We start from the raw sequence: 25050 nt of genomic DNA, 5'->3' as shown, positions 1-25050 counted from the left end.
AATTCAAGCACATCAGGCTCTGCCTGACAATGTGGAGCCTGCTTGGGTTTCTCTCTCTGCCCCTCCCCTGCTCACATTGTCTGTCTGTCTCTCCCTCTCTCTCAAAATAAATAAACTTAAAAAAAAAAAAGACTAACAAAAGTAACAAGCTTTAGCTAGATTAACTATGAAAAAAAGAGAATATTCAAATAATTAAAATTAGAAATGAAAGAGGATATATTACAATGATGTCCACTTTGCTCAAAGACAAAAGATCATAAAAGACTACTATACACAATTATATGCCAAAATATTGGATAACCTAGAAGAAATGGATAAATTCCTAGAAACATATAACCTACTGAGGCCAAACCATGAAAAAATTTAAAAATCTGAACAGATCTATAACTAGTGAGGAAACTGAAGCAGTAATCAAAAACCTCCCAACAAAGAAAAATCCAGAACGAGATGGCTTCACTGGGGCATTCTATCATTTAAAACACCAACCCTTCTCAAACTCTCCCAAAGAATCAAAAAGGAGGAATTCTCCAAACCTATTCCATGAGGCCTGCATTATCCTGATATAAAAACGAGAGAAAGACACAAGAAAACTACAGACCAATATCCCTGATTAATAATGATGCAAAAATCTTAAACAAAATACTAGCAAACAGAATTCAAAAGCAAATTAAAAGGTAAAAACAAGTAGGATTTATGTCTGGAACATAAGCCTGGCTCACTATTTGTAATAACATGAAACAATGTAATACACCACATAAACAAATGAAGGACAAGAACCACATGATCATCTCAATAGATTCAAGAAAAGGTTTTGATAAAATTCAACTCCTTGATGGTTAAAAAAAAAAAAAAAACCTCAATAAACTAAGAATAGAAGAAAACTAACTCAGCATAAAAATCCTTATGTAAACAGGCCACAACAAATTTTTGTTTTCTTCATGCATGTCTTTTTTAAATTTTTCATTAATTATGACATATTGCCTTTGTAATATAATTTACCTTATTAAAAACACTAAAATAAAAATACTATTAATACTATATTTTCATCTGTAAATATGAAAATACCAATGACTCTATCAATGCTGTACTTAAAGGAAAATTCACAGATCTAAGTGCCTATGTTAAGAATAAAAAAAAATAATACTTTCTAATGCCTATTGTAACTCATTAAGGCATTGTATCTAGACTAATATTGCTACATGATATTACATCTAAATTCAAACAACCAACATAGCTTTAAAATATTTTACCACTATAATTATTTTAATAGCAATTTTTAATAAATATAAAATGTATTAGTATAAAATTTATTAACAGTACCAACAATTTAAATTAAAACAATAAATGATATTTTAGATTCGATAATTTATGCAGAATACATACATGACGTTCTTCCTTAGCTGCTTCTTCTAACTGAGCTGCAAATTGTGAACAACATATCAAGAATGAATTCAGATCATCCCCAACCTTTTGAAAAGAATAAAACAAAGTTACTTTTAATTTCAGAACCCATATGCATACCCATCTATATTTTAGTACATTTGCTTTTAAAAATAATTTTTGTCTATAATTTATGTCCCTTCAAACATATAAGACAAGAAATTGTGCTCCAAATGCTATACTAGCAAATTCTCCCAGAAAGTGGAAGAGAGTACATTCTGGGGAGTGGCCCATGAATGACATACCCAACTATGCATCTCTTCTCATTCTCCTCTACATAGTTGTAGAAAATCAAGCATCCCAGATTTAGACTCCTGAAATTTATGAGCAGCCAAAAAAAGGTAGCAATTCTGTATATACCTTATAAATATCTCTTTGTGTTAGAAAATTAACGCTAATTATAACTTCTGAATATAAGTATACTTATCAAGAGCTATAGTCTTTCACCCTCAATAAGCAAATGAAGACTTTGAGGAAAAAATAGTGACAGATTAAAATGTTACAATGACTTAAAAAAAAAAGTCACAATGACTAAATCTTTTATAGTAGAGCGGTGATTTGTAAATCAGAGATAACCTATGATAAACAAATCTAGATGCTTATATACAGTTAGGATTCTCATAGAGTGTTCTCCATGAGGAATATGCTTATTCAACGTCACATTTTAAAACATACTCATACGCTCATGTATTTTTTTTGTCATGGTAAAGATCAATACCCATATAGAAGAGTGGGAAAACTGAATTAGTCATTCAGGAGAGCAGGAAAATGAATGAACTAGAGTTACTAATCATAAATATGAGACTATACACATCCTTGAGGACCATCTTCTATTCAGATTTAGAAGCCACAAATATAGGGATTGATTTGATCAGGGTTGCAGTTTAACAAAATAAAATCAATAAACATGACAAGGCAAGAGAGTTAAGTACCTATGTGTGGGAGCAATAATAATAAGGGAACATGGAATTTAAGCTAGGTAAGTAAGAATAGAAGAAGTATTTGGGACAGTAAAATGTAATAGGACCAATGGATTATAGTTCCTAATGGAATCAAAGGACTTTTGGAGTCAGAATATTAGACAGACTAAGTGGGAAAGATAAGAGGTAGTGACCAGAAATTAAGATGATTGAAACTTAAATTATGGAAAAGTAACAGTGATTGGTTATGACAAAGACTAAAGGATATCATCATGTTGGTTAGTGGCTGACATAGAAGATAAGATCATTAGAGTGAATGATCATTCAGTGAACTAAGAGGCCACATTATTTGGAAAGTTCTTCTACATGGATATTAAAATCATCAAAAATTATGACAACAGTGCTGTTAGACAAGTAAAATACCAGTATAATACAGACTGTTAGTCACCTACAAATTATTATGTTTTTCCTTGAGGATATTGAAAAGGAGAGGACACAAGGAAAACGTGATGAACTGAATTCCACAGAACACTCTGCAGATGAGCAAAGAACCAAAGCCATATCCATACCTAAAGGGAGCATAGTGGAGAAAGAAGAGCACTTGGCCTAGTTGTGCCAAGTGTGCCAAGTCAGCCATGTCAAAAAGCAGGCCTACCATTGACAAACAGAATTCAGAGTATGAAGAAAAACCAGCTGAGCCTTTGACAGCCATTTAATCTGGCAGACAGACTAGAATGAGAAAAGCTCCTAAGGCAAATCACTGAACCCAAATATTTTTCTTCTACCAAACTCCTCCCCATCTCAATTTTGCCATAAAGATGGCAGAAAAGTGAGGCCTACGTACCCATTAGGAATGGTCAGAATTAAAAAGACTGACAATACCAATTCTGGTAAGAATGTGCAGCCACCAGAACTCTCATAGAGAGCTGGTAGGAACATACAATTATTCCGCCATGTTGGGAAACAGTTTATGAGTAATCGCTCATAAAGTTAAACACGTATTTATAACTCACCAATCCTATTCCAAAGAAACTATCCATAATGAATAAAAACATATATCCTCACAAAGACTTGTACACAATGTCCACAGAAGCTTCACTCATAGAAGTTACATGCAAAATAGTTACTGCATCCAACCACCTAAATGTTTATTAAATGGTGAATGGATTACAAACTGTGGGATAGTCATACAATGGAATACTCTTCACACCAAAGAAACAAACTACTGATATACAGAACAACATGGATGAATCTCAAATACATGATGAAGTGGGGAAGGCCATATATATATAAATATATATATATATACACATATATATATATATGTATATATATATATATATATATCACTACATATTATATGATTTTATTTATATGACATTCTAGGGAAGGTAAAAGCATAGTGACAGATCAGTGTTTGTCTAGAGCCAGGGTGGGAGCAAAGAACTGACCGCAAGTGGGATACAAGGAAGCTTTTGGGGATAACAAAATGTTTTATAGTTTGGCAATTACACAACTATAAAAAGGAACTAAAAACCAGAGGAATCTCATCCTGCATGTTCTTGTGGTAATTGTATTTGAAGTTCTACCAGGAGTGAACCAAAATGTGAACCAAAACTATTTAAAATCAGAGTTCAAACTCTTCCCTGCTAAAATACTTGCAAGATCAAATAAATCAACCCCTGAGGGGAAGCAGCAATATGTACGATTATGGGTTAGACAAATCATACAATAACTCAACTTAATTAAAATATGGATCAGTTCCTGCTCAAATCAGTTCTTAGAAGAATGCGAATGATTAGATTTTCATGCTAAATGTCAGAAAGGAAACAGTAAGGATTCTCTAGAAAATAAAACATTGTAGGAGAGAGGGAAGATGGCAGCGTAGGAGGACGCTGGGCTCACCGCGCGTTCTGCTGATCACTTAGATTCCACCTACACCTGCCTAAATAACCCAGAAAACCGCCAGAGGATTAGCAGAATGGAGTCTCCGGAGACAAGTGCAGACGAGAGGCCCACGGAAGAGGGTAGGAAGGGCGGCGAGGCGGTGCGCGCTCCACGGACTGGCGGGAGGGAGCCGGGGCGGAGGGGCGGCTCGCCGGCCAAGCAGAGCCCCCGAGTCTGGCTGGCAAAAGCGGAGGGGCCTGACGGACTGTGTTCCGACAGCAAGCACGACTTAGCATCTGGGAGGTTATAAGTTAACAGCTCTGCTCGGAAAGCGGGAAGGCTGGAGGACAAAGGGAGGGAGAGCTGCTGAGCCCCCGGACGACAGAGCTCAGTTTGGTGGGGAACAAAGGCGCTCGCCAGCGCCATCTCGCCCGCCCATCCCCCAACCAAAATCCCAAAGGGAACCAGTTCCTGCCAGGGAACTTGCTCGCTCTGTGCAAACACCCAACTCTGTGCTTCTGCGGAGCCAAACCTCTGGCAGCGGATCTGACTCCCTCCCGCTGCCACAAGGGCCCCTCCTGAAGTGGATCACCTAAGGAGAAGCGAGCTAAGCCTGCCCCTCCTGCCCCCATGCACCTTGCCTACCCACCCCAGCTAATACGCCAGATCCCCAGCATCACAAGCCTGGCAGTGTGAAAGTAGCCCAGACGGGCCACGCCACCCCACAGTGAATCCCGCCCCTAGGAGAGGGGAAGAGAAGACACACACCAGTCTGACCGTGGCCCCAGCGGTGAGCTGGAGGCAGACATCAGGTCTGACTGTGGCCCCACCCACCAACTCCAGTTATACACCACAGCACAGGGGAAGTGCCCTGCAGGTCCTCACCACGCCAGGGACTATCCAAAATGACCAAGCGGAAGAATTCCTCTCAGAAGAATCTCCAGGAAATAACAACAGCTAATGAACTGATCAAAAAGGATTTAAATAATATAACAGAAAGTGAATTTAGAATAATAGTCATAAAATTAATCGCTGGGCTTGAAAACAGTATAGAGGACAGCAGAGAATCTCTTGCTACAGAGATCAAGGGACTAAGGAACAGTCACGAGGAGCTGAAAAGCGCTTTAAATGAAATGCATAACAAAATGGAAACGACGACAGCTCGGATTGAAGAGGCAGAGGAGAGAATACATGAACTAGAAGATAAAGTTATGGAAAAAGAAGAAGCTGAGATAAAGAGAGATAAAAAAATCCAGGAGTATGAGGGGAAAATTAGAGAACTAAGTGATACACTAAAAAGAAATAATATACACATAATTGGTATCCCAGAGGAGGAAGAGAGAGGGAAAGGTGCTGAAGGGGTACTTGAAGAAATCATAGCTGAGAACTTCCCTGAACTGGGGAAGGAAAAAGGCATTGAAATCCAAGAGGCACAGAGAACTCCCTTCAGACGAAACTTGAATCGATCTTCTGCACGACATATCATAGTGAAACTGGCAAAATACAAGGATAAAGAGAAAATTCTGAAAGCAGCAAGGGATAAACGTGCTCTAACATATAAAGGGAGACCTATAAGACTCGTGACTGATCTCTCTTTTGAAACTTGGCAGGCCAGAAAGAATTGGCACGATATCTTCAGTGTGCTAAACAGAAAAAATATGCAGCCAAGAATCCTTTATCCAGCAAGTCTGTCATTTAGAATAGAAGGAGAGATAAAAGTCTTCCCAAACAAACAAAAACTGAAGGAATTTGTCACCACTAAACCAGCCCTACAAGATATCCTAAGGGGGATCCTGTGAGACAAAGTACCAGAGACATCACTACAAGCATAAAACATACAGACATCACAATGACTCTAAACCCCTATCTTTCTATAATAACACTGAATGTAAATGGATTAAATGCGCCAACCAAAAGACATAAGGTATCAGAATGGATAAAAAAAACAAGACCCATCTATTTGCTGTCTACAAGAGACTCATTTTAGACCTGAGGACACCTTTAGATTGAGAGTGAGGCGATGGAGAACTATTTATCATGCTACTGGAAGCCAAAAGAAAGCTGGAGTAGCCATACTTATATCAGACAAACTAGACTTTAAATTAAAGGCTGTAACAAGAGATGAAGAAGGGCATTATATAATAATTACAGGGTCTATCCATCAGGAAGAGCTAACAATTATAAATGTCTATGCGCTGAATACAGGAGCCCCCAAATATATAAAACAATTACTCATAAACATAAGCAACCTTATTGATAAGAATGTGGTAATTGCAGGGGACTTTAACACCCCACTTACAGAAATGGATAGATCATCTAGACACACGGTCAATAAAGAAACAAGGGCCCTGAATGACACATTGGATCAAAGGGACTTGACAGATATATTTAGAACTCTGCATCCCAAAGCAACAGAATATACTTTCTTCTCGAGTGCACATGGAACATTCTCCAAGATAGGTCATATACTGGGTCACAAAACAGCCCTTCATAAGTTTACAAGAATTGAAATTATACCATGCATACTTTCAGACCACAATGCTATGAAGCTTGAAATCAACCACAGGAAAAAGTCTGGAAAACCTCCAAAAGCATGGAGGTTAAAGAACACCCTACTAACGAATGAGTGGGTCAACCAGGCAATTAGAGAAGAAATTAAAAAATATATGGAAACAAACGAAAATGAAAATACAACAATCCAAACGCTTTGGGACGCAGCAAAGGCAGTCCTGAGAGGAAAATACATTGCAATCCAGGCCTATCTCAAGAAACAAGAAAAATCCCAAATACAAAATCTAACAGCACACCTAAAGGAACTAGAAGCAGAACAGCAAAGGCAGCCTAAACCCAGCAGAGAAGAGAAATAATAAAGATCAGAGCAGAAATAAACAATATAGAAATAAAAACACTGTAGAGCAGATCAACGAAACCAAGAGTTGGTTTTTTGAAAAAATAAACAAAATTGACAAACCTCTAGCCAGGCTTCTCAAAAAGAAAAGGGAGATGACCCAAATAGATAAAATCATGAATGAAAATGGAATTATTACAACCAATCCCTCAGAGATACAAACAATTATCAGGGAATACTATGAAAAATTATATGCCAACAAATTGGACAACCTGGAAGAAATGGACAAATTCCTAAACACCCACACTCTTCCAAAACTCAATCAGGAGGAAATAGAAAACTTGAACAGACCCATAACCAGCGAAGAAATTGAATCAGTTATCAAAAATCTCCCAACAAATAAGAGTCCAGGACCAGATGGCTTCCCAGGGGAGTTCTACCAGACATTTAAAGCAGAGATAACACATATCCTTCTCAAGCTATTCCAAGAAATAGAAAGGGAAGGAAAACTTACAGACTCATTCTATGAAGCCAGTATTACTTTGATTCCTAAACCAGACAGAGACCCAGTAAAAAAAGAGAAGTACAGGCCAATATCCCTGATGAATATGGATGCAAAAATTCTCAATAAGATACTAGCAAATCGAATTCAACGGCATATAAAAAGAATTATTCACCATGATCAAGTGGGATTCATTCCTGGGATGCAGGGCTGGTTCAACATTCGCAAGTCAATCAACGTGATACATCACATAACAAAAAAAAAAGAGAAGAACCATATGATCCTGTCAATCGATGCAGAAAAGGCCTTTGACAAAATCCAGCACCCTTTCTTAATAAAAACCCTTGAGAAAGTCGGGATAGAAGGAACATACTTACACATCATAAAAGCCATTTATGAAAAGCCCACAGCTAACATCATCCTCAACGGGGAAAAACTGAGAGCTTTTTCCCTGAGATCAGGAACACGACAGGGATGCCCACTCTCACTGCTGTTGTTTAACATAGTGCTGGAAGTTCTAGCATCAGCAATCAGACAACAAAAGGAAATCAAAGGCATCCAAATTGGCAAAGATGAAGTCAAGCTTTCGCTTTTTGCAGATGACATGATATTACACATGGAAAATCCGATAGACTCCACCAAAAGTCTGCTAGAACTGATACATGAATTCAGCAAAGTTGCAGGATACAAAATCAATGTACAGAAATCAGTTGCATTCTTATACACTAACAATGAAGCAACAGAAAGACAAATAAAGAAACTGATCCCATTCACAATTGCACCAAGAAGCATAAAATACCTAGGAATACACCTCACCAAAGATGTAAAAGATCTGTATGCTGAAAACTATAGAAAGCTTATGAAGGAAATTGAAGAAGATTTAAAGAAATGGAAAGACATTCCCTGCTCATGGATTGGAAGAATAAATATTGTCAAAATGTCAATACTACCCAAAGCTATCTACACATTCAATGCAATCCCAATAAAAATTGCACCAGCATTCTTTTCAAAACTAGAACAAGCAATCCTAAAATTCATATGGAACCACAAAAGGCCCCGAATAGCCAAAGGAATTTTGAAGAAGAAGACCAAAGCAGGAGGCATCACAATCCCAGACTTTAGCCTCTACTACAAAGCTGTAATCATCAACACAGCATGGGTTGGCACAAAAATAGACACATAGACCAATGGAATAGAATAGAAACCCCAGAACTAGACCCACAAACGTATGGCCAACTCATCTTTGACAAAGCAGGAAAGAACATCCAATGGAAAAAAGACAGCCTCTTTAACAAATGGTGCTGGGAGAACTGGACAGCAACATGCAGAAGGTTGAAACTAGACCACTTTCTCACACCATTCACAAAAATAAACTCAAAATGGATAAAGGACCTGAATGTGAGACAGGAAACCATCAAAACCTTAGAGGAGAAAGCAGGAAAAGACCTCTCTGACCTCCGCTGTAGCAATCTCTTACTCGACACATCCCCAAAGGCAAGGGAATTAAAAGCAAAAGTGAATTACTGGGACCTTATGAAGATAAAAAGCTTCTGCACAGCAAAGGAAACAACCAACAAAACTAAAAGGCAACCAACGGAATGGGAAAAGATATTCACAAATGACATATCGGACAAAGGGCTAGTATCCAAAATCTATAAAGAGCTCACCAAACTCCACACCCGGAAAACAAATAACCCAGTGAAGAAATGGGCAGAAAATATGAATAGACACTTCTCTAAAGAAGACATCCTGATGGCCAACAGGCACATGAAAAGATGTTCAACGTCACTCCTTATCAGGGAAATACAAATCAAAACCACACTCAGATATCACCTCACGCCAGTCAGAGTGGCCAAAATGAACAAATCAGGAGACTATAGATGCTGGAGAGGATGTGGAGAAACGGGAACCCTCTTGCACTGTTGATGGGAATGCAAATTGGTGCAGCCGCTCTGGAAAGCAGTGTGGAGGTTCCTCAGAAAATTAAAAATAGACCTACCCTATGACCCAGCAATAGCACTGCTAGGAATTTACCCAAGGGATACAGGAGTACTGATGCATAGGGGCACTTGTACCCCAATGTTTATAGCAGCACTCTCAACAATAGCCAAATTATGGAAAGAGCCTAAATGTCCATCAACTGATGAATGGATAAAGAAATTGTGGTTTATATACACAATGGAATACTACGTGGCAATGAGAAAAAATGAAACATGGCCTTTTGTAGCAACGTGGATGGAACTGGAGAGTGTGATGCTAAGTGAAATAAGCCATACAGAGAAAGACAGATACCATATGGTTTCACTCTTATGTGGATCCTGAGAAACTTAACAGAAACCCATGGGGGAGGGGAAGGAAAAAAAAAAAAAGAGGTTAGAGTGGGAGAGAGCCAAAGCATAAGAGACTGTTAAAAACTGAGAACAAACTGAGGGTTGATGGGGGGTGGGAGGGAGGGGAGGGTGGTTGATGGGTATTGAGGAGAGCACCTTTTGGGATGAACACTGGGTGTTGTATGGAAACCAATTTGACAATAAATTTCATATATTAAAAAAAAAGAAAAAAAGAAAAAAAAAAAAGAAAAAGAAAATAAAACATTTTACCACAGTTTCCAATATTTTTCTAAATATAATGCTTTGGATCCAACTAAAAAAAATTATAAAACATATGAATAACCAGGAAAATACAATCCACAATCAAAAGGAAAAATAGAAGAAGTAAATACACTGATGATCCAGATACTGAATATTAGCAAAGATTATTAAAACTGTTACTGATAAAAGAATTTGCAGAAAAATATTGGTAGACAGGTAAAGAGATAGATAATAGCAGGAGAAATATAAATCTCCCTAAAAAATAACCAAAAGATAATCTTAAATGTGAAAATTATGATATTTGAAATAAATATTTCATTGGATAGAGTTTAACAGCAGATCAGACACCACAGAAAGGATTGGTGAGTTTGAAGATAGAATAACATATATTGCCCAAACTGAATCAGAGAAAGAGAAAAAATTGAAATGAATGAACAGAGAGTAACTTCTTACACAGTAACAAGCATTCTAATATATGTGTAATTAGAGTCTCATAAAAAAGGATCAGAGAGGCAGTAAAATATGTAAAGAAATAATGAATGAAAATTTCCAAATTTGATGAAAACATCAACCCACAAACTCAGCTTGATGGACTGCAAATAGAATAAATATACATAAAAAATAATTTTGGACTTTCACCTCTGGTCATCATGGACTAGGCCCATTCCTCTAATCACCCCTCCTACAGTTAAAATCCATAGACAATACAACAAACTAACACAGGCAAATTCTGAAAGGAAGAAAGAGAAAAGCAGAGATCTCAAAACTTGAGGAATACATGAATTCTTTAGGTTTTCTTTTTACTTACATATAAAATGGATGGGACACTGGAAAAGCCTGACTCATGGAACTTCCAATAAGCACAGACTTAAAAAAAAAAAAAAAAAAGCACAACAACTAAGAAAAGCCAAAGGACTGTAAAAAGGGGGTCTCTAGCATAACCAAAACCTTTTTGACAATGCCTATCCTACTTGAGCCAAACACCAAGAATAAGCTGCACCCACTATCCATGTGTCGATAGGACTAAAAAATAATGTGGCAGTGAAAATTAGCTATCCAATTCCCCCACCAGAGTGATGATGTTGAGACCAACCAGGGAACTGAACTTCCACTCTTGTCTGAAATTAGCAGTCATAATGAGTCAAGGATATCTGCTCTCATCACTATTATTAAATATAATACTTGAAGCCAGAGCCAGCACAAGAGAAGGAAATAAAAAGCATTCAGACTGGATAGAAAGAAGTAAAATTGTCTCTATATGAAGATGACATAATTGTCCATGTAGAAAATCCAAAAAATCTATAGAAAAACTAGAATGAAAAAATACATTGAAAAAGGTTGTTTAAGATACAAGATCAACATACAAAAATCAATCATTATTTCTATCTACTACTTACAAAATGTGGAAACTAAAATTTAATACAATGCCATTAAAAAGTGTTCCAAAAAACATGAAATATTAATGCATAAAATCTAACAAACCATGTACAGGATCTGTATGATGAAAATTACAAAATGGTGATGAAAGAAATCAAACAAGACCGAAACAAATGGAGAGTCATACAATGTTCATGAATTGAAAGACTCAACATAGGTGTTTTATTACATGGAGCCAAACTCAATCCCTAACTAACAAAAATAATTATAAAATAGAAAAATAATACTCTACAAGTATATTAAAGTACAGTTGAATATTATGAAACATGTAAAATAATTCATCTCATCAATAGGTTAAAGGAGAACCACATACTTAATCACCTTAAGAGTTACATAATTTATATATACCAGATATTTGTTAAAATTCAATAAATTCTTGGGTTTTTTTATTTAGCAAAATACAAATAGAAGGACACTTTCTTAACATGGTAAAGAATATACATCTAAAACCAACAAGTAACCAAATGTTTAAGAATTAAACAGAACAGGCACTAGCAATAAAAATACATTTAAAATACAGATAGGTCTTAATTAAACTTTAAGATAAGTGTTAGCAGAGGATAGAAAAATCAATACTCTACTTTCAAGTTCCCTAACCAGGTCATTTTCATGGATGGGAATTCATTCTGAGAACATAAATGGACTCCAAAAGAAAATCTTAACCCTTTTCAGTGTTAAATGTTTCTACATTAGGATTATATACACTTACAGATAAAGTTAATTCTTCATGTTCAGGCTTCACAACTGATTTTTCTCCATCTACAATGCTAAATCCATAGGCTTCCTCCAAAGTAGAAACAACCTATGAGTAAATCAAAGCAAATTTTTATTTTAATAATTTTATGTAAATTATATGTAAATTTATTAAGTGTAAAAAAACACTTAATCAAACATGTCAGGACCTTCTTAGCAATAAGACTTCTTTCTACCAGTGCCATAAACTTAAACTTTCCATCTCACATCCCATCTCATATCACCCTGAAGAAATAATAAGAAACAGTCCTCAACTCTACTCTGTAAGAAAGTCCCTATGACTCCCATTTCTGTGTTCATAGGCATGTAAAAGGCGATCTATGAACAGTTGAAGCATCAACTCCACTTATCACCAAAGTATTTCCTCAAAATCTGAAGGACTCAAATTTCTTCTTTGAAAAGAAGCGGACCAAATAGAAATGTAAACTAGAGAGCAATAAATTTTTTAAGGAAATTCTCTGAGCTAACCCTTCAAACTTTGAACAAACTTGTATTTTGGAAATTTGACAAAACTATATTCTTTTTATATTTGTGCTACCTCCCTCATTGGTCTCATTTGGTATGTGGTACATTCATAATTCAATTCTGGATCACTGTGCAAAGAGAAACTCCGAAAAAAAGGAGATTTTTTTTTTCCAACACTAAGAGCTAAAGTTTCTAAAGTGCTGAGAAGAGTTAACATAGCAGGAATGAGCCAGAAAGGATTATCATTAGAAAGATCTGCTTTCAAGGTTGGCCTTAGACTGCTGCCTCAGAACTTGGATTTCATGAGTGTTCCCATCATTCACTGGTAACAGTGGCTCATTGTTCTTAAACTGTTTGTACAAACAATGTGGTTTATGCTAAACATCTGCTTTCCTTCAGGGAGTGTGGAATTTTGGTACATGCTAAGCAAAATACCTAGGTGAGCAACCCCCAATAAAACCCTGGGCATTGAGTCTCTAATGAGCTTCTCCAAAAGACATTTCACATGCGCTGCCATAATTTGTCGTTGGAGTAATTAAGCACATCCTGTGTGACTTTAAAGTAAGAGGAATCTTGGACCTAGTTTCCTCCAGACTTCACTCCATAAGCCTTTTCCTTTTGCTGATTTTGCTTTGTATCTTTTCACTGTACTAGATCTTAGCCATCAGTAGGTCTATATTTTGAGTCTAGTGCACCTTCCTAGCAAATCTCTAAGCCTAGGGATGGTCATAGAAACCCTAAACACAGGGACCAACAAGTGTCTTACCATCTTTAGATGTTTGGTAATTTTCCTGATCAATTCATCTTCTGCTATTAACTCCTTTGTCTTACTCGATGCAATGGGCAAAGCATATCTTACGATGGATTCCCCTGCTGGTGGAGATCCTAAGACCATTGGTTCAAGTTTATCATGTACTAATTTTGCACTATGTTTTTCCTTTGGTTTAGGTGACAACGGTGAAGTAAATATTCCTTTTTTGTAAGTTAAATCTGGAACATTTGCCAATTTATTACTAGAGGCTGACAGATGTTTTGCGGACTTCATTTTGTTATTTTACTTCACTTCCAAATTATAGGTGAAAAAATTGTATTCCTCCCTGTAAATAAAACATTAAGATTTCAGATTAAAAATTAGGGCAGGATTACCAATTGCAGTGAAGATGGTGAATACCAAAACCAGCACTGCAGAAATCACAAAAATGTTACCCAGGGTAACAACAGAGTAATATCAAGGCAGCACCAAAATCATGCTGGGTCCCCCCCAAAAATATATTCAAGTTCTAACCCCTGGCACCTGTGAATATGACCATATTTGAAAATACCATTTTTGTAGATGTAACCAAGTTAAGACGAGGTTATACTAGATCAGAGTGGGCCCTAAATCCAATGACTGGTATCATTATAAGAAAGCCAAATGAAGACAAAGATACACAGATGTATAGAGAAAAAGGTCACGTAATGACAGAGACAGAGACTGGAGTAAATCAGCTACAAGCCAAGGAACGTTAAATTTTCCCAGCATCCTTGCTAGGAAAAAGCAAGGGAAATTCTTCTTTCGAACCTTTAGAAGGAGCATTGCACTGCAAACACTTTAATTTCAGACTCTTAGACTCTGGAACTGTAAGAGAATAAATTACTATTGTTTTAAGCAACCTAGTTTGTGGTATTTTGTTATGGCAGCCCTAGGAAACAAATACACACAAAAAAATTTCCCAAAATTTGATGGGAGGGACATAAACTGTGGCCTGTTTTTTGATCATTTCATAATAACAGATTACTAGACAAGAGTAGCTGACACTCCCAAAGACATATGAGTTCACAGGCAAAAATAACTTGACACCTGAAAAATACAAGCTTTGCAAAGGAAAAGAAAGAAAAAAAGAAAGAAAGAAAGAAAGGAAGGAAGAAAGAAAGAAAGAAAGAAAGAAAGAAAACTAAAAGAAAAGGTCCAGAGGCACCTGGCTAGCTCAGTCCGAAGAGCATGAGACTCTTGATCTCGGGGTTGTAAGATCAGGCCCCATGTTGGGTGTAGAAATTATATAAATACATACATATATGCATATATACATACATATATACATCCTTTTAAAAAAAAGTTTAAAAAAAAAGACAAACCAAAAATATACAAATACACACAAACAGAATATTAGCAACACAAAACAGGTACATGAGTATTTTTTTAAAGACTGAAGTAGAAATACTACAAACGAAAAATGTAATAAACATAACTGATCACAGAATAATACTGCTGAAGAATAAATTAGGCAAATGAAGATCAGAGTGAGATATTCTGCCAGAAAGCAGCAGAAAATGATAAAGAGATAGAAGTGAAAAAGAAAATAAGAGATACATAGAAGAATTATACAAATATCAAAAACCAGATAAAAGAAGATCCAGTGAGGAAAAAAAATATGAAATGGACAGGAGGAAATATTTGAATAAATAATAAAGATAAATTTCTCAGACTTAAGGATAGTGGAAAGACAGATCAAAAGTGTTCACAAAATACCAAAAAGGAAACAGATAAACAACAAAACATAATTAATGAAATAAATATAAAAGCCTCAAAAAGAAAAATTTGAAAGTTTTCAGAAGGAAAGAGCATATAACCTAAAAAAGAGGAAGAATTCAATTGCCACCAAGTTTTAAATAAAATTTCTTCTTAAAGGAATCTATATTTTGTCTAAATTGCAAGCTCTTTGGATGCAGAGTCTAGCTGAAGAATAAAAATGGATGCAAAGATTAGCAGCATTTATCACATATTCTCAAACATGAATAAAGTAAAATACACATCATCAGTAAGTATTAAAAATTAATATATTTTAAACAATTTAAATTCCCAATCCTATGAAAATTGGGAAAATATAGGCCTGCATTTGTTGACAATATATAAACATGATTAAATTTTTGGAGAAGTAGTACCTAGTATAGAGAGGGTCATCTAATAAATTTTAATAGACTAATAATAGATATTTTTTTATTTGGCATGGAAAAAGTCAATGGCATCCTGTTAGCACATTTATGCAAAATAAAATATCAACACCAAATCATAGACTATTTTAGGAAGTAAAATAAAAACCAAAAAATAAACATTATATGATACATTATAAATGAAATCAGTTACAATAACATTTTTACAAGCTAATTATTTCTCAATTATTTCGGACACAATCCCTAAGGTTAAACCACAGAAAGCACATAAAAATTATTGATATAATTGTGGATTTCCAAAATGCAAATATTTCTATATGTGAACATGTATTAGGATTTTAACCAAGAGATGACACAGCTGGAGAAGAATCTACTGTTTAGATTACTTACAAAAATAATTGAAAAATATATATATCACATTATATATATATGTATATATACACATATATATAACAGCAATACAATGCCTCAAATACGTATGAGAAAAAACAAACAGAAAATACTCAAAAATGAAAAATCCGTAATATTTTGCACAATTCATCAAGACTTTTTTTTTAACCTGGTAGTGAATGATAGAGCAAAAATATCTTCTGACAACACTGAAAATTTTTCATTCTCAAACTGTACAACTGCTTTATTGTTGTAATGAAACACTACATAGTTAATTGAAAACAGTTGTCAAACATAATTTTTATATCATAGTCAAATAAATATTGGGAAAGATTATTTGATGTCATGTCACTCAAAATTCATTTGAAGAATGCAATGGTTTTGGAAACTGTTGACAATAATAAATATATACATTGTAGAACATAAGCCAAAGTCCCCTGTTGGAAAATATATCCATTTATATTTTTCTAATATTAATAGTGGCATAATATTTTAAATAAAGGTAATGTAATAAGTGATACAGAAACTAAAATTTAATTTACAAAATTGAAAAGCATCAAAAGAATTTCAAAGAAATTATATTGCCAAAGACAATGCATCAAAAGCATCAGGTCTGAGAGAAAAGGACCAGCAAAAAAGACTTAAGAATGATTGATCAATGAGCCAGAAGGTAAAACCAGGGGAGGATATATTGAAAATAAAGTGGAAAAAAAAAAAAAAAACTTACGAGTAAATGATGAACTGCGTTAAATGCTGGGCAGGTAAGCTGAGAACTAAGAATTAACCACCGGATTTAGCGACAAGGAGGTAGGTCATTCGTGACCTAAAGGATAGCAACAGTTTTAAGAGTGACGGAGGTGAATGCCTGAAATATGGGCAAAAGGAAGATTTTTTAAGAGAAAAGTAACATGTTTGTATGCTGTTGTAGGTTGAATTATGCCCTCTCCCCCCAAAAAATATGTTCAAGTCCTAACCCCAGAACCTGTGAATGTGACCTTATTTGTTAATAAGATCTTTGTAGATGGAACCAAGACGAATTCAAACTGGATTGGAGTGGGCCCCAACCCCAATGGTGTGCTTCCTGGAAGAAACTCAGACCTACAGGCGCACGGGGAGACCACCGTGTGAAGACAGAGGCAAAGATGAGAGCAAGGAGTCTAAGGGACACCAACTGGCAGCGGCCACCAGAAGCTGGGAGGAAACACGGAACAAATCCTCCCCGAGAGCCTCCAGGAGGAACCAGCACTGCCACACTCTTCAGACTTCAGCGTCCAGAAATAGAGGATAAATTTTTGTTGTTTTAAGCCACCCAGTTTGTGGTACTTGTTTAGGCAACCCTAGGAAATTAATACATATGCTGATGGAAATGACCCAGTAGAAAGCAAAATGTATTGATTGGTATGGAGGGAAACTGCTGGAATGCTATCCTTGAGTAAACAAGGGGACATAGGTTTTAATGCATAAATGCTCCCGTGCACTTAAGGCAGGACCAGGGAAACTTCTGCGGTGACAGACAGGAAGGCAAAGACGCCCGCTACTTCAGGAAACCAATTGAGAAAAAGACGGGCCGTGCACCAGGTGCAACCAAACAACCTAATAAATGGACCCATGAAGTTCACACGCGTATAAAAATAAAGGTTACGGGGCACCTGGGTGGCTCAGTCGGTTAAGTGTCCGACTTCGGCTCAGGTCATGATCTCACAGTCCGTGAGTTCGAGCCCCGCGTGGGGCTCTGTGCTGACAGCTCAGAGCCTGGAGCCTGCTTCGGATTCTGTGTCTCCCCCTCTCTGACCCTCCCCCGTTCATGCTCTGTCTCTCTCTCTCTCAAAAATAAACAAACATTAAAAAAGTAAAATAAAGGTTACATGGACTAAACGCTTGTATTTACAAGAAATATTTGGGGATTTTACGTATTTTCTTCATTTAATCCTAACTATCCTAGGAGGAGTAGATCACCACAAATTTGCCCAAGTTTATCAGTCACCTTCTACCACAAAGAAAACGTTTTGTGGTTTCCCTTCAAGGATTCATCTCAAACGCTTTAATCATACAGTACACAACGAAATGGGGGAGGGGGCGACATAGGGCAAAGAAGCTAGGATTATCGTCTTGGATTTCGCATCAACAGAGGCACAGCTGCCGCTTTTGCCAGAGAACGCAACAGAAACCCTCACACTCCGCGGAGGGAAGGACCGCAGGCGCCTCCCCTCCCAGTGGCTAGAATACCTGCTCAGGCGCTGGAAGCCACGTTACTGGGCGGTTTTGCCTTGGCCAAGCGGGCTCTAAGGTGAAACAGTTGGAAATGCCGAGCCTCCCAGACTTCCTTCAAGGCGGAAGCCTGCAAACCCTTCAGACTCCAGCCTTGCTATTTTACAAACTGACATTTGGGCGGAAAGGCTGGGCCTCTGCGCCCTGAGGCGGCGGCAACGACCGGCCGGGCGCTAAGCGGCGAGGTGGGCGTTTGACGCCGCGTCACCGACGCCCCCGCCGCGCACCCCGCCCCGAGAGACCCGCGCCGCGCGCCCCCGCCGCGCGCGATCCGCCGCCGCTCTAGGAGCCAAAGCCTGAACCGAGTCTTTCCCGGAACTGAAGCCTAGAGGATTTTCGGCAACTGTGGAGCCCTACGAAGTAATACAGTCCAGACTGCGCTTTCTGTGTTTCTTGCTCCCTGGGCTGTGTACTTCCCTCCAGGACGCTGCACAAGTGAGATTCTTTTTTTAGGCATTTGGCCTAAAGAAATAAAACAGGGGCCTCTTTGGTGCTTTGAGAACTTGGGCTTCATCACCAGCAAAACCTGAGCCCCAGGCCCTTAAAGTCTGCAGTTGTCTAAAGTTCTTTACAATCCGGGGTTTGGTAGAGTCCCTTACCAGACTTTAAGCTCCCAGGGAATTGTGCAGCGGCTTCGTATTTTAAAAATAAAATGGGGGCGCCTGGGTGGCGCAGTGGGTTAAGCGTCCGACTTCAGCCAGGTCACGATCTCGCAGTCTGTGAGTTCGAGCCCCGCATCAGGCTCTGGGCTGATGGCTCAGAGGCTGGAGCCTGTTTCCGATTCTGTGTCTCCCTGTCTCTCTGCCCCTCCCCCGTTCATGCTCTGTCTCTCTCTGTCCCAAAAATAAATAAACGTTGAAAAAAAAAATTAAAAAAAAAATAAATAAAAATAAATAAATAAATAAAAATAAAATGTACCAGAGAGGCATCTGGGTGGCTTAGCCCCTTAAGCCTTTTGAGTCTTGATTTCTGCTCAAGTCATGCCCTCACAGCTCCAGACACCAAATCCTGGTTCAGGGTCCATCCTGATAGCACCGAGCCTGCTTGGGGTCCTCTCTCTCTCTCTTTCTCTCTCTCTCTCTCTCTCTCTCTCTCTCTCTCTCCCCTCCTCTCTGCCCATCCCCTGCTTGTACTCTCTCTCAAAATAAATAAATAAACTTAAAAAATAATTAAAAAGTAAAATGGACTAGAAAGTTGCATCATGCCACACAAGTCTATTGCCATCAGTTTGCATACTGCTTGCAAAAGATGTAATTTTCCAAGGTAGAGTTTTTTTGATAGTTTGACTTCAAGAAATGAATTTTTTTTTAAAATGAAAACTATTGATTTAAAACACTCTCCAAATAAAGTTTTGTTGCCCAGAGTACAATGTTTTAATATTTAAAAATACTAACTTGATATAATTTAATTTTTTAATAATGGCTTGTTTGGTTTGCTATATGAATATTCAAATAAATAGTTCTAGGGCACCTGGGTGGCTCAGTTGGTTAAGCGTCTGACTTCTGCTCAGGTCATGATCTTGCAATTCACGTGTTGGAACCCCACATTGGGCTCTATGCTGACAGCTCAGAGCCTGGAGCCTGCTTCAGATTCTGTGTCTCCCTCTTTTTCTGACCCTCCCCTGCTTGTTCTCTCTCTCTCTCTCTCTCTCTCTCTCTCTCTCTCTCTCTCTCTCTCTCAAAAATAAATAAAAACATTTTTAGAAACATAGCCCAGAACAAAATCTGAAACAAGAAGTACAAAAATGGAAGAGGGCTCCAAATTGAGACATAGAAGGATCCTGAACTCACCTCCTCCCCCAAACACAAGAAATTTCCAGCTACATGTGGAAAAATTCCCTCTGCAAAGGACTTTGGAAACTAAGTGAATAGCACTTCTGCAACATAGGAGAAAAGGGCCACATTGAGACAGGTAGGAGAGGTAAAGACCAAGTCTTGCAAGAAACCTCTCCAAATCCCAGCAGACCCACAATTAGGAGAGATCTCATAAGAGCTTGTCCCTGAGGACAAAGGCTCCCCAACTCTTGGGATCTGCACCAGAGAAACAAGCCACAGAATGTCTGGCCTTGAAAAACAAGGCTTACTTCCAGGAGAACCATGTGGCTCTAATAATGGAACATCCACTCTTAAAGGGCTTGTGCCTAGACTCATTCACCACCCTTACCCTCCAGAGCCAAAGCAACAGTTTAAAAAGCACCTACATCATATGCAAAGGAGACTCATTTGCTAATCTTAAAAATATTTCAATTTATATTCAATTGATAATGTGGTCATTTCAAGGATCTGGGACAATTTAAATTCTTACAAAAAGAAGTGGAATTTCCTACTGACTCATTTTCTAATTTTCAGAGTTATATAGAAGGTATGTGATACAGTGATATGTTTATTCATATATATAAACTAATATGCTTATATGTAACATAAACTTTCTATATATTGAGATATACACATTTAAAAGACAGAAAATATTTGTGTTTTATCCTTTCCTAGATATCAGCATACAATAAATGCTTGTTAAGTAAATGTTACAACTTTTTTTCAAAAGTGCAAAAATGTAAGAGATCCATGGAAAATTGTATCCCAATAGATGGAAAAAGAGATACCATGCTAACATTACTCAAAAGAAAGCTGTAGTTTTTATATCAATTGCAGAAAAACTGGATTTTTGAGTAAAGATGATTACCAGGGATAAAATGGGTTATTACATAATGATAAATAAGTCATTCATTAAGAAGACATAACAATCCTAAACATTTATGAAACTAACAAGAGAGGATCAAAATACACAAAACAAAAGCTGACAGGACTCCAAGAAGAATAGACAAACCTACAATTAAAATCTACAATTAAAGTCAGAGATTTCATCATATCTCCCTCCATAAAACATGTAGACAGAAAATCAGTTAGGATTTAGAAACTTGAATACCGCTTTCAATACTAACAACATTATCAACCAAATAGTAATTCATGTGTCAAAGAAATAGTCAAAATAGAAATTATTTTGAACTGAATGAAAATAGAAACAAATCATATCAAAATGTGCAGGATGCTGCTAAAGTAGCATATAAAGGTAAATTTCTAGACACCTGTAATAGAAAAGAAGAAAGTTCTCAAATAAATGACTTCAAATTAGAAAGGAAAGGCACTAAAAAAAGAAGAGCAAATGAAACACAAAGGAAGAATAAAGGAAATGGTTAAGAACAGAAATCAATCAATAAAAAATATAAACTCATCAGTATAAACTCCACAGATGTCAACAAGATAATAAGGGACTTTATGAACAACTTTATGCCTATAAATTCAAAATCTTGGACAAAATGGATAAATTTTCTGAAAGACAGAAATGACCAAAGCTTATTCAAGAAATTGATATCATAAGTACTATTATATGTACTAAAGAAATTGTAGTTAAAAAATCAAGAAAAGTTTTCCACCAAAAGAACCCTAAGCCCAGATGGCATCATTGGTGAATAATATAAAACATTAAAGAATAAGCAGTAAAAATTTTATACAAATGAGACCCAGAAAATTGCAGAGAATCCAGCAATACTTCCCAACTCATTTTGTGAGGCAGCATTACCCTAACACTGACATCAAAAACATTATAAGAAAAGAAAACTACAGGTCAATATCCCACATGAACATATATGCAATAATTGTCAATGAAATTTTAGCAAATTGAACCAAACAATATATTAAAAAATAGTAGTCATGACCAGCTGGGGTTTGTTCCAGGGATGCAAGTTTGCAATAACATATGAGAATCAATGCAGGGCGCCTGGGTGGCTCAGTAGGTTAAGCGTCCATCTTCTCCCTAGGTCATGATCCTCGCTGTTCCAGAGTTCAAGGCCCCTGTCAGGCTTTGTGCTGACAGCTCAGAGCCTGGAGCCTGTTTCAGATTCTGTGTCTCCCTCTCTCTCTGCCTCTCTTTCTCTCTCTCTCTCTCTCTCAAAGATAAATAAATGTTAAAAAAAAGTTTTTATAAAGGGGCACCTGGGTGGTTCAGTTGGTTGAGTGTCCAACTTTGGCTCAGGTCATGGTCTTACGGTTCATGAGTTCAAGCCCCACATCACGCTCTGTGCTGACAGTGAGGAGCCTGGAGCCTGCTTCCGATTCTGTGTCTCCCTCTCTGCCCCTACCTTGCTTGCACTCTGTCTCTCCATCTCTCTCAAAAATAAACATTAAAAAATTTTTTCCTTTTTAATTTCATAGTTACAAACGGGGGGGGGGGGGAGGCAAACCATAGGAGACTCTTAAATACAGAGAACAAACTTGAGGGTTGATAGAGGTGGGGGAGAGGAGAAAGTGGGTAATAAGCATTGAGAAGGGCATTTGTTGGGATGAGCACTGGATGTTGTATGTAAGCCAATTTGACAATAAATTATATTAAAAATTTTTTTAAAAGCATGATAATCAATGTAATTCATCATATTTACAGGCTAAACACACACACATATGCACACAGATGATTATCTAAAGAGGGGCTGAAAAAAATAATTGAAAAAATCCAACATCCATTCCAGATTTTTCATAATCTGAAAACTTGAATTAGAAATTTTCTCAGCCTTATAAAACACATCAGTGAAAACCTATAGCTAATATCATACTTCATGGTAAAGATTGACCGCTTTCTCCCTATGATAAGGAACAGGACAAGGATGTCTGTTCTCATTACTTCTTTTCAACAATGTACTTAATGGAAGTCCTAACCAATGTGAAAGTCCAGGAAAAAGAAATGAAGGCATTCAAACTGCAAAGGAAGAAAAATGAAATTTTGATAAAGAGACTAAATGATCTATGTAGAAAATCTGATGAAATCTTCAAAAATTAACTAATAAGCATAACATGGTTGCAGGATACAAGACCAAAATACAAAAACCAATTGTGTTTCTGTATGCTCTTGATAAACAATGAGAAAGTAAAATACAATAAACACCACTTACCATGGCATCAAATACATGAAATATTTATACATACTGCTGAAAAAAAATGTGCAAAACCTCTACACTGAAAATTATAAAAACTTGCTGAGGGAAAATAAAGATCTAAATAAATGCCGATATACTGGGCTCATGAATTAGAAGATTTAATAATGTTAAGATGTCAGTTCTCCCCTACTTGATCTATAAATTCAATATAATCCCAATCAAAATACCAACAGGTCTTTTCAAAGAAATGGTACTAAAATTCCTTTCAAAATGCAAAGGACATGCAATAAGCAAAACAACTTTGAAAAAGAATAAAGTTGGAGGATTTCAAGCAAAAAGTATAGTCCTAGAGGAGTCCCTGGTGTTCCCGGGAATAAAGTCTTATTGACCATTTTTGAGCAACACTCCCCTCCCCCAAGTGGCACCTATTGCTCTCATAAGTGCACACGTTGACAGTGGTTCCAACATGGCCTCCCAGCCACTGATACACCTTAGGTTTCTTACTTCTATTCAACTAATTGAGAGTCCTTGTTTTTGGAGGGACTGTACGATGGCAGTCAGTCCAATCTGTCCTGTTTGTTTATAATAACAGTTGGGTGGGATTTGTCCATCCCATGAAATGCCTGAATAACAGGTATGAGAATGTCTGTGAAAAAGACAACAAATATTTTGACAAGGTTTTGCATAGGAGGTGAAGAAACTGGGGCCATTTGCTGCTACTTCCAATACTGAGAAGCAAGATTAAGAAAACAGCAATCAAATTGTAATCAAAGCCATACGACAGAGAGCAATTCAGAAGTCAGTTACATTCGAAAAATATGATTTGCAAGACAAAAATAGATGGTGGCTGCACTATAGCCATTGTTTGGGATGATCTTGAATGACAGTGTTGAAGCAAATTTTTCCTAATGAGAGAAGTTGTGAGCAGTGCCTCTGTTTATCCACTTTGCAGGGAAGAAGTGGCTCAACATAAGAATATATATGGACTCATGGATGGTGGAAAATTGCTTGGCCTACTGATCAAGGGCATAGAAGGAAATAGACTGACAGGTCAGAGACAAGATCCTACGTAGAGGCATGTGGACAGACACATGAAATTTTCCATATCACATATAACTGCCTACTTAGAAGGCATCCACTGCAGAAGAAGCACTGAACAACTTAGTGGACAAAATCATTCAGCTAATTGATATCAGCCAACCTCTGTCTTCAGGCATACTGAACCTGGCACATTGGGCACATGAAAAAGTGGTCACAGTAGGAGAGATGGGGGCTACACATTAGTCCAAAACCATGAAGTTCCTCTTACCGAGGCCAATCAAGCTACTGAATATCCACCATGACAGCAACAGAGGCCAACAACCTAGTGTGACACCATTCCTTGAGGAGGCCACTGGGTCATTTGGGGGCAAGTTGATTAATTTGTGCCCATTCCATCCTGGAAGAACCAGTGAAATACATGGGTCTGGAAGCATAGGGATGGAAGCAGGAGATATCCCAGTTAGCATCATTCCCAATAACCACTAAAGAACTCTGTGCTTTTCTTCCTGCAACTCTGGACTTTGGAAACTTAAAAATCTAGGTCCCCAAAGGGAACAGCAAGTCTCCTATTGAACTACAAGCTACAGTTTCCACAGCTGCCACAGCTGCCACCTAGACACCCTGGGATCCTTGTATCCAGGAACCAGGAG

The 25050-nt window shown here is 37.3% G+C and overlaps 1 protein-coding gene across 6 annotated transcripts in view; it reads right to left on the bottom strand.

The window, feature by feature from the left end:
• The window catches only part of LOC122474026 (coiled-coil domain-containing protein 7-like), a 148765-nt gene extending 130141 nt beyond the window's left edge, over positions 1–18624 (bottom strand). For 3 of the 6 annotated variants that reach the window (XM_043564975.1, XM_043564974.1, XM_043564972.1), the window contains exons 1-4: positions 18391–18624; positions 13610–13940; positions 12335–12427; positions 1384–1467 (exon numbers count right to left, since the gene is read on the bottom strand). In XM_043564975.1, the coding sequence (XP_043420910.1) occupies positions 1384–1467; positions 12335–12427; positions 13610–13888 (456 nt within the window). In that variant the 5' untranslated portion in view covers positions 13889–13940; positions 18391–18624. Of the gene's footprint in view, positions 1–1383; positions 1468–12334; positions 12428–13609; positions 13941–16891; positions 17030–18390 lie in introns of all 6 variants that reach the window. The other 3 variants (XM_043564970.1, XM_043564971.1, XM_043564969.1) reach the window with 3 other exon arrangements.
• Positions 18625–25050: the final 6426 nt, after the last annotated feature.

Source organism: Prionailurus bengalensis, chromosome B4, assembly GCF_016509475.1.
Source record: "Prionailurus bengalensis isolate Pbe53 chromosome B4, Fcat_Pben_1.1_paternal_pri, whole genome shotgun sequence".
Taxonomy (NCBI): domain Eukaryota; kingdom Metazoa; phylum Chordata; class Mammalia; order Carnivora; family Felidae; genus Prionailurus; species Prionailurus bengalensis.
This window is presented reverse-complemented; position numbering and strand designations above follow the sequence as displayed.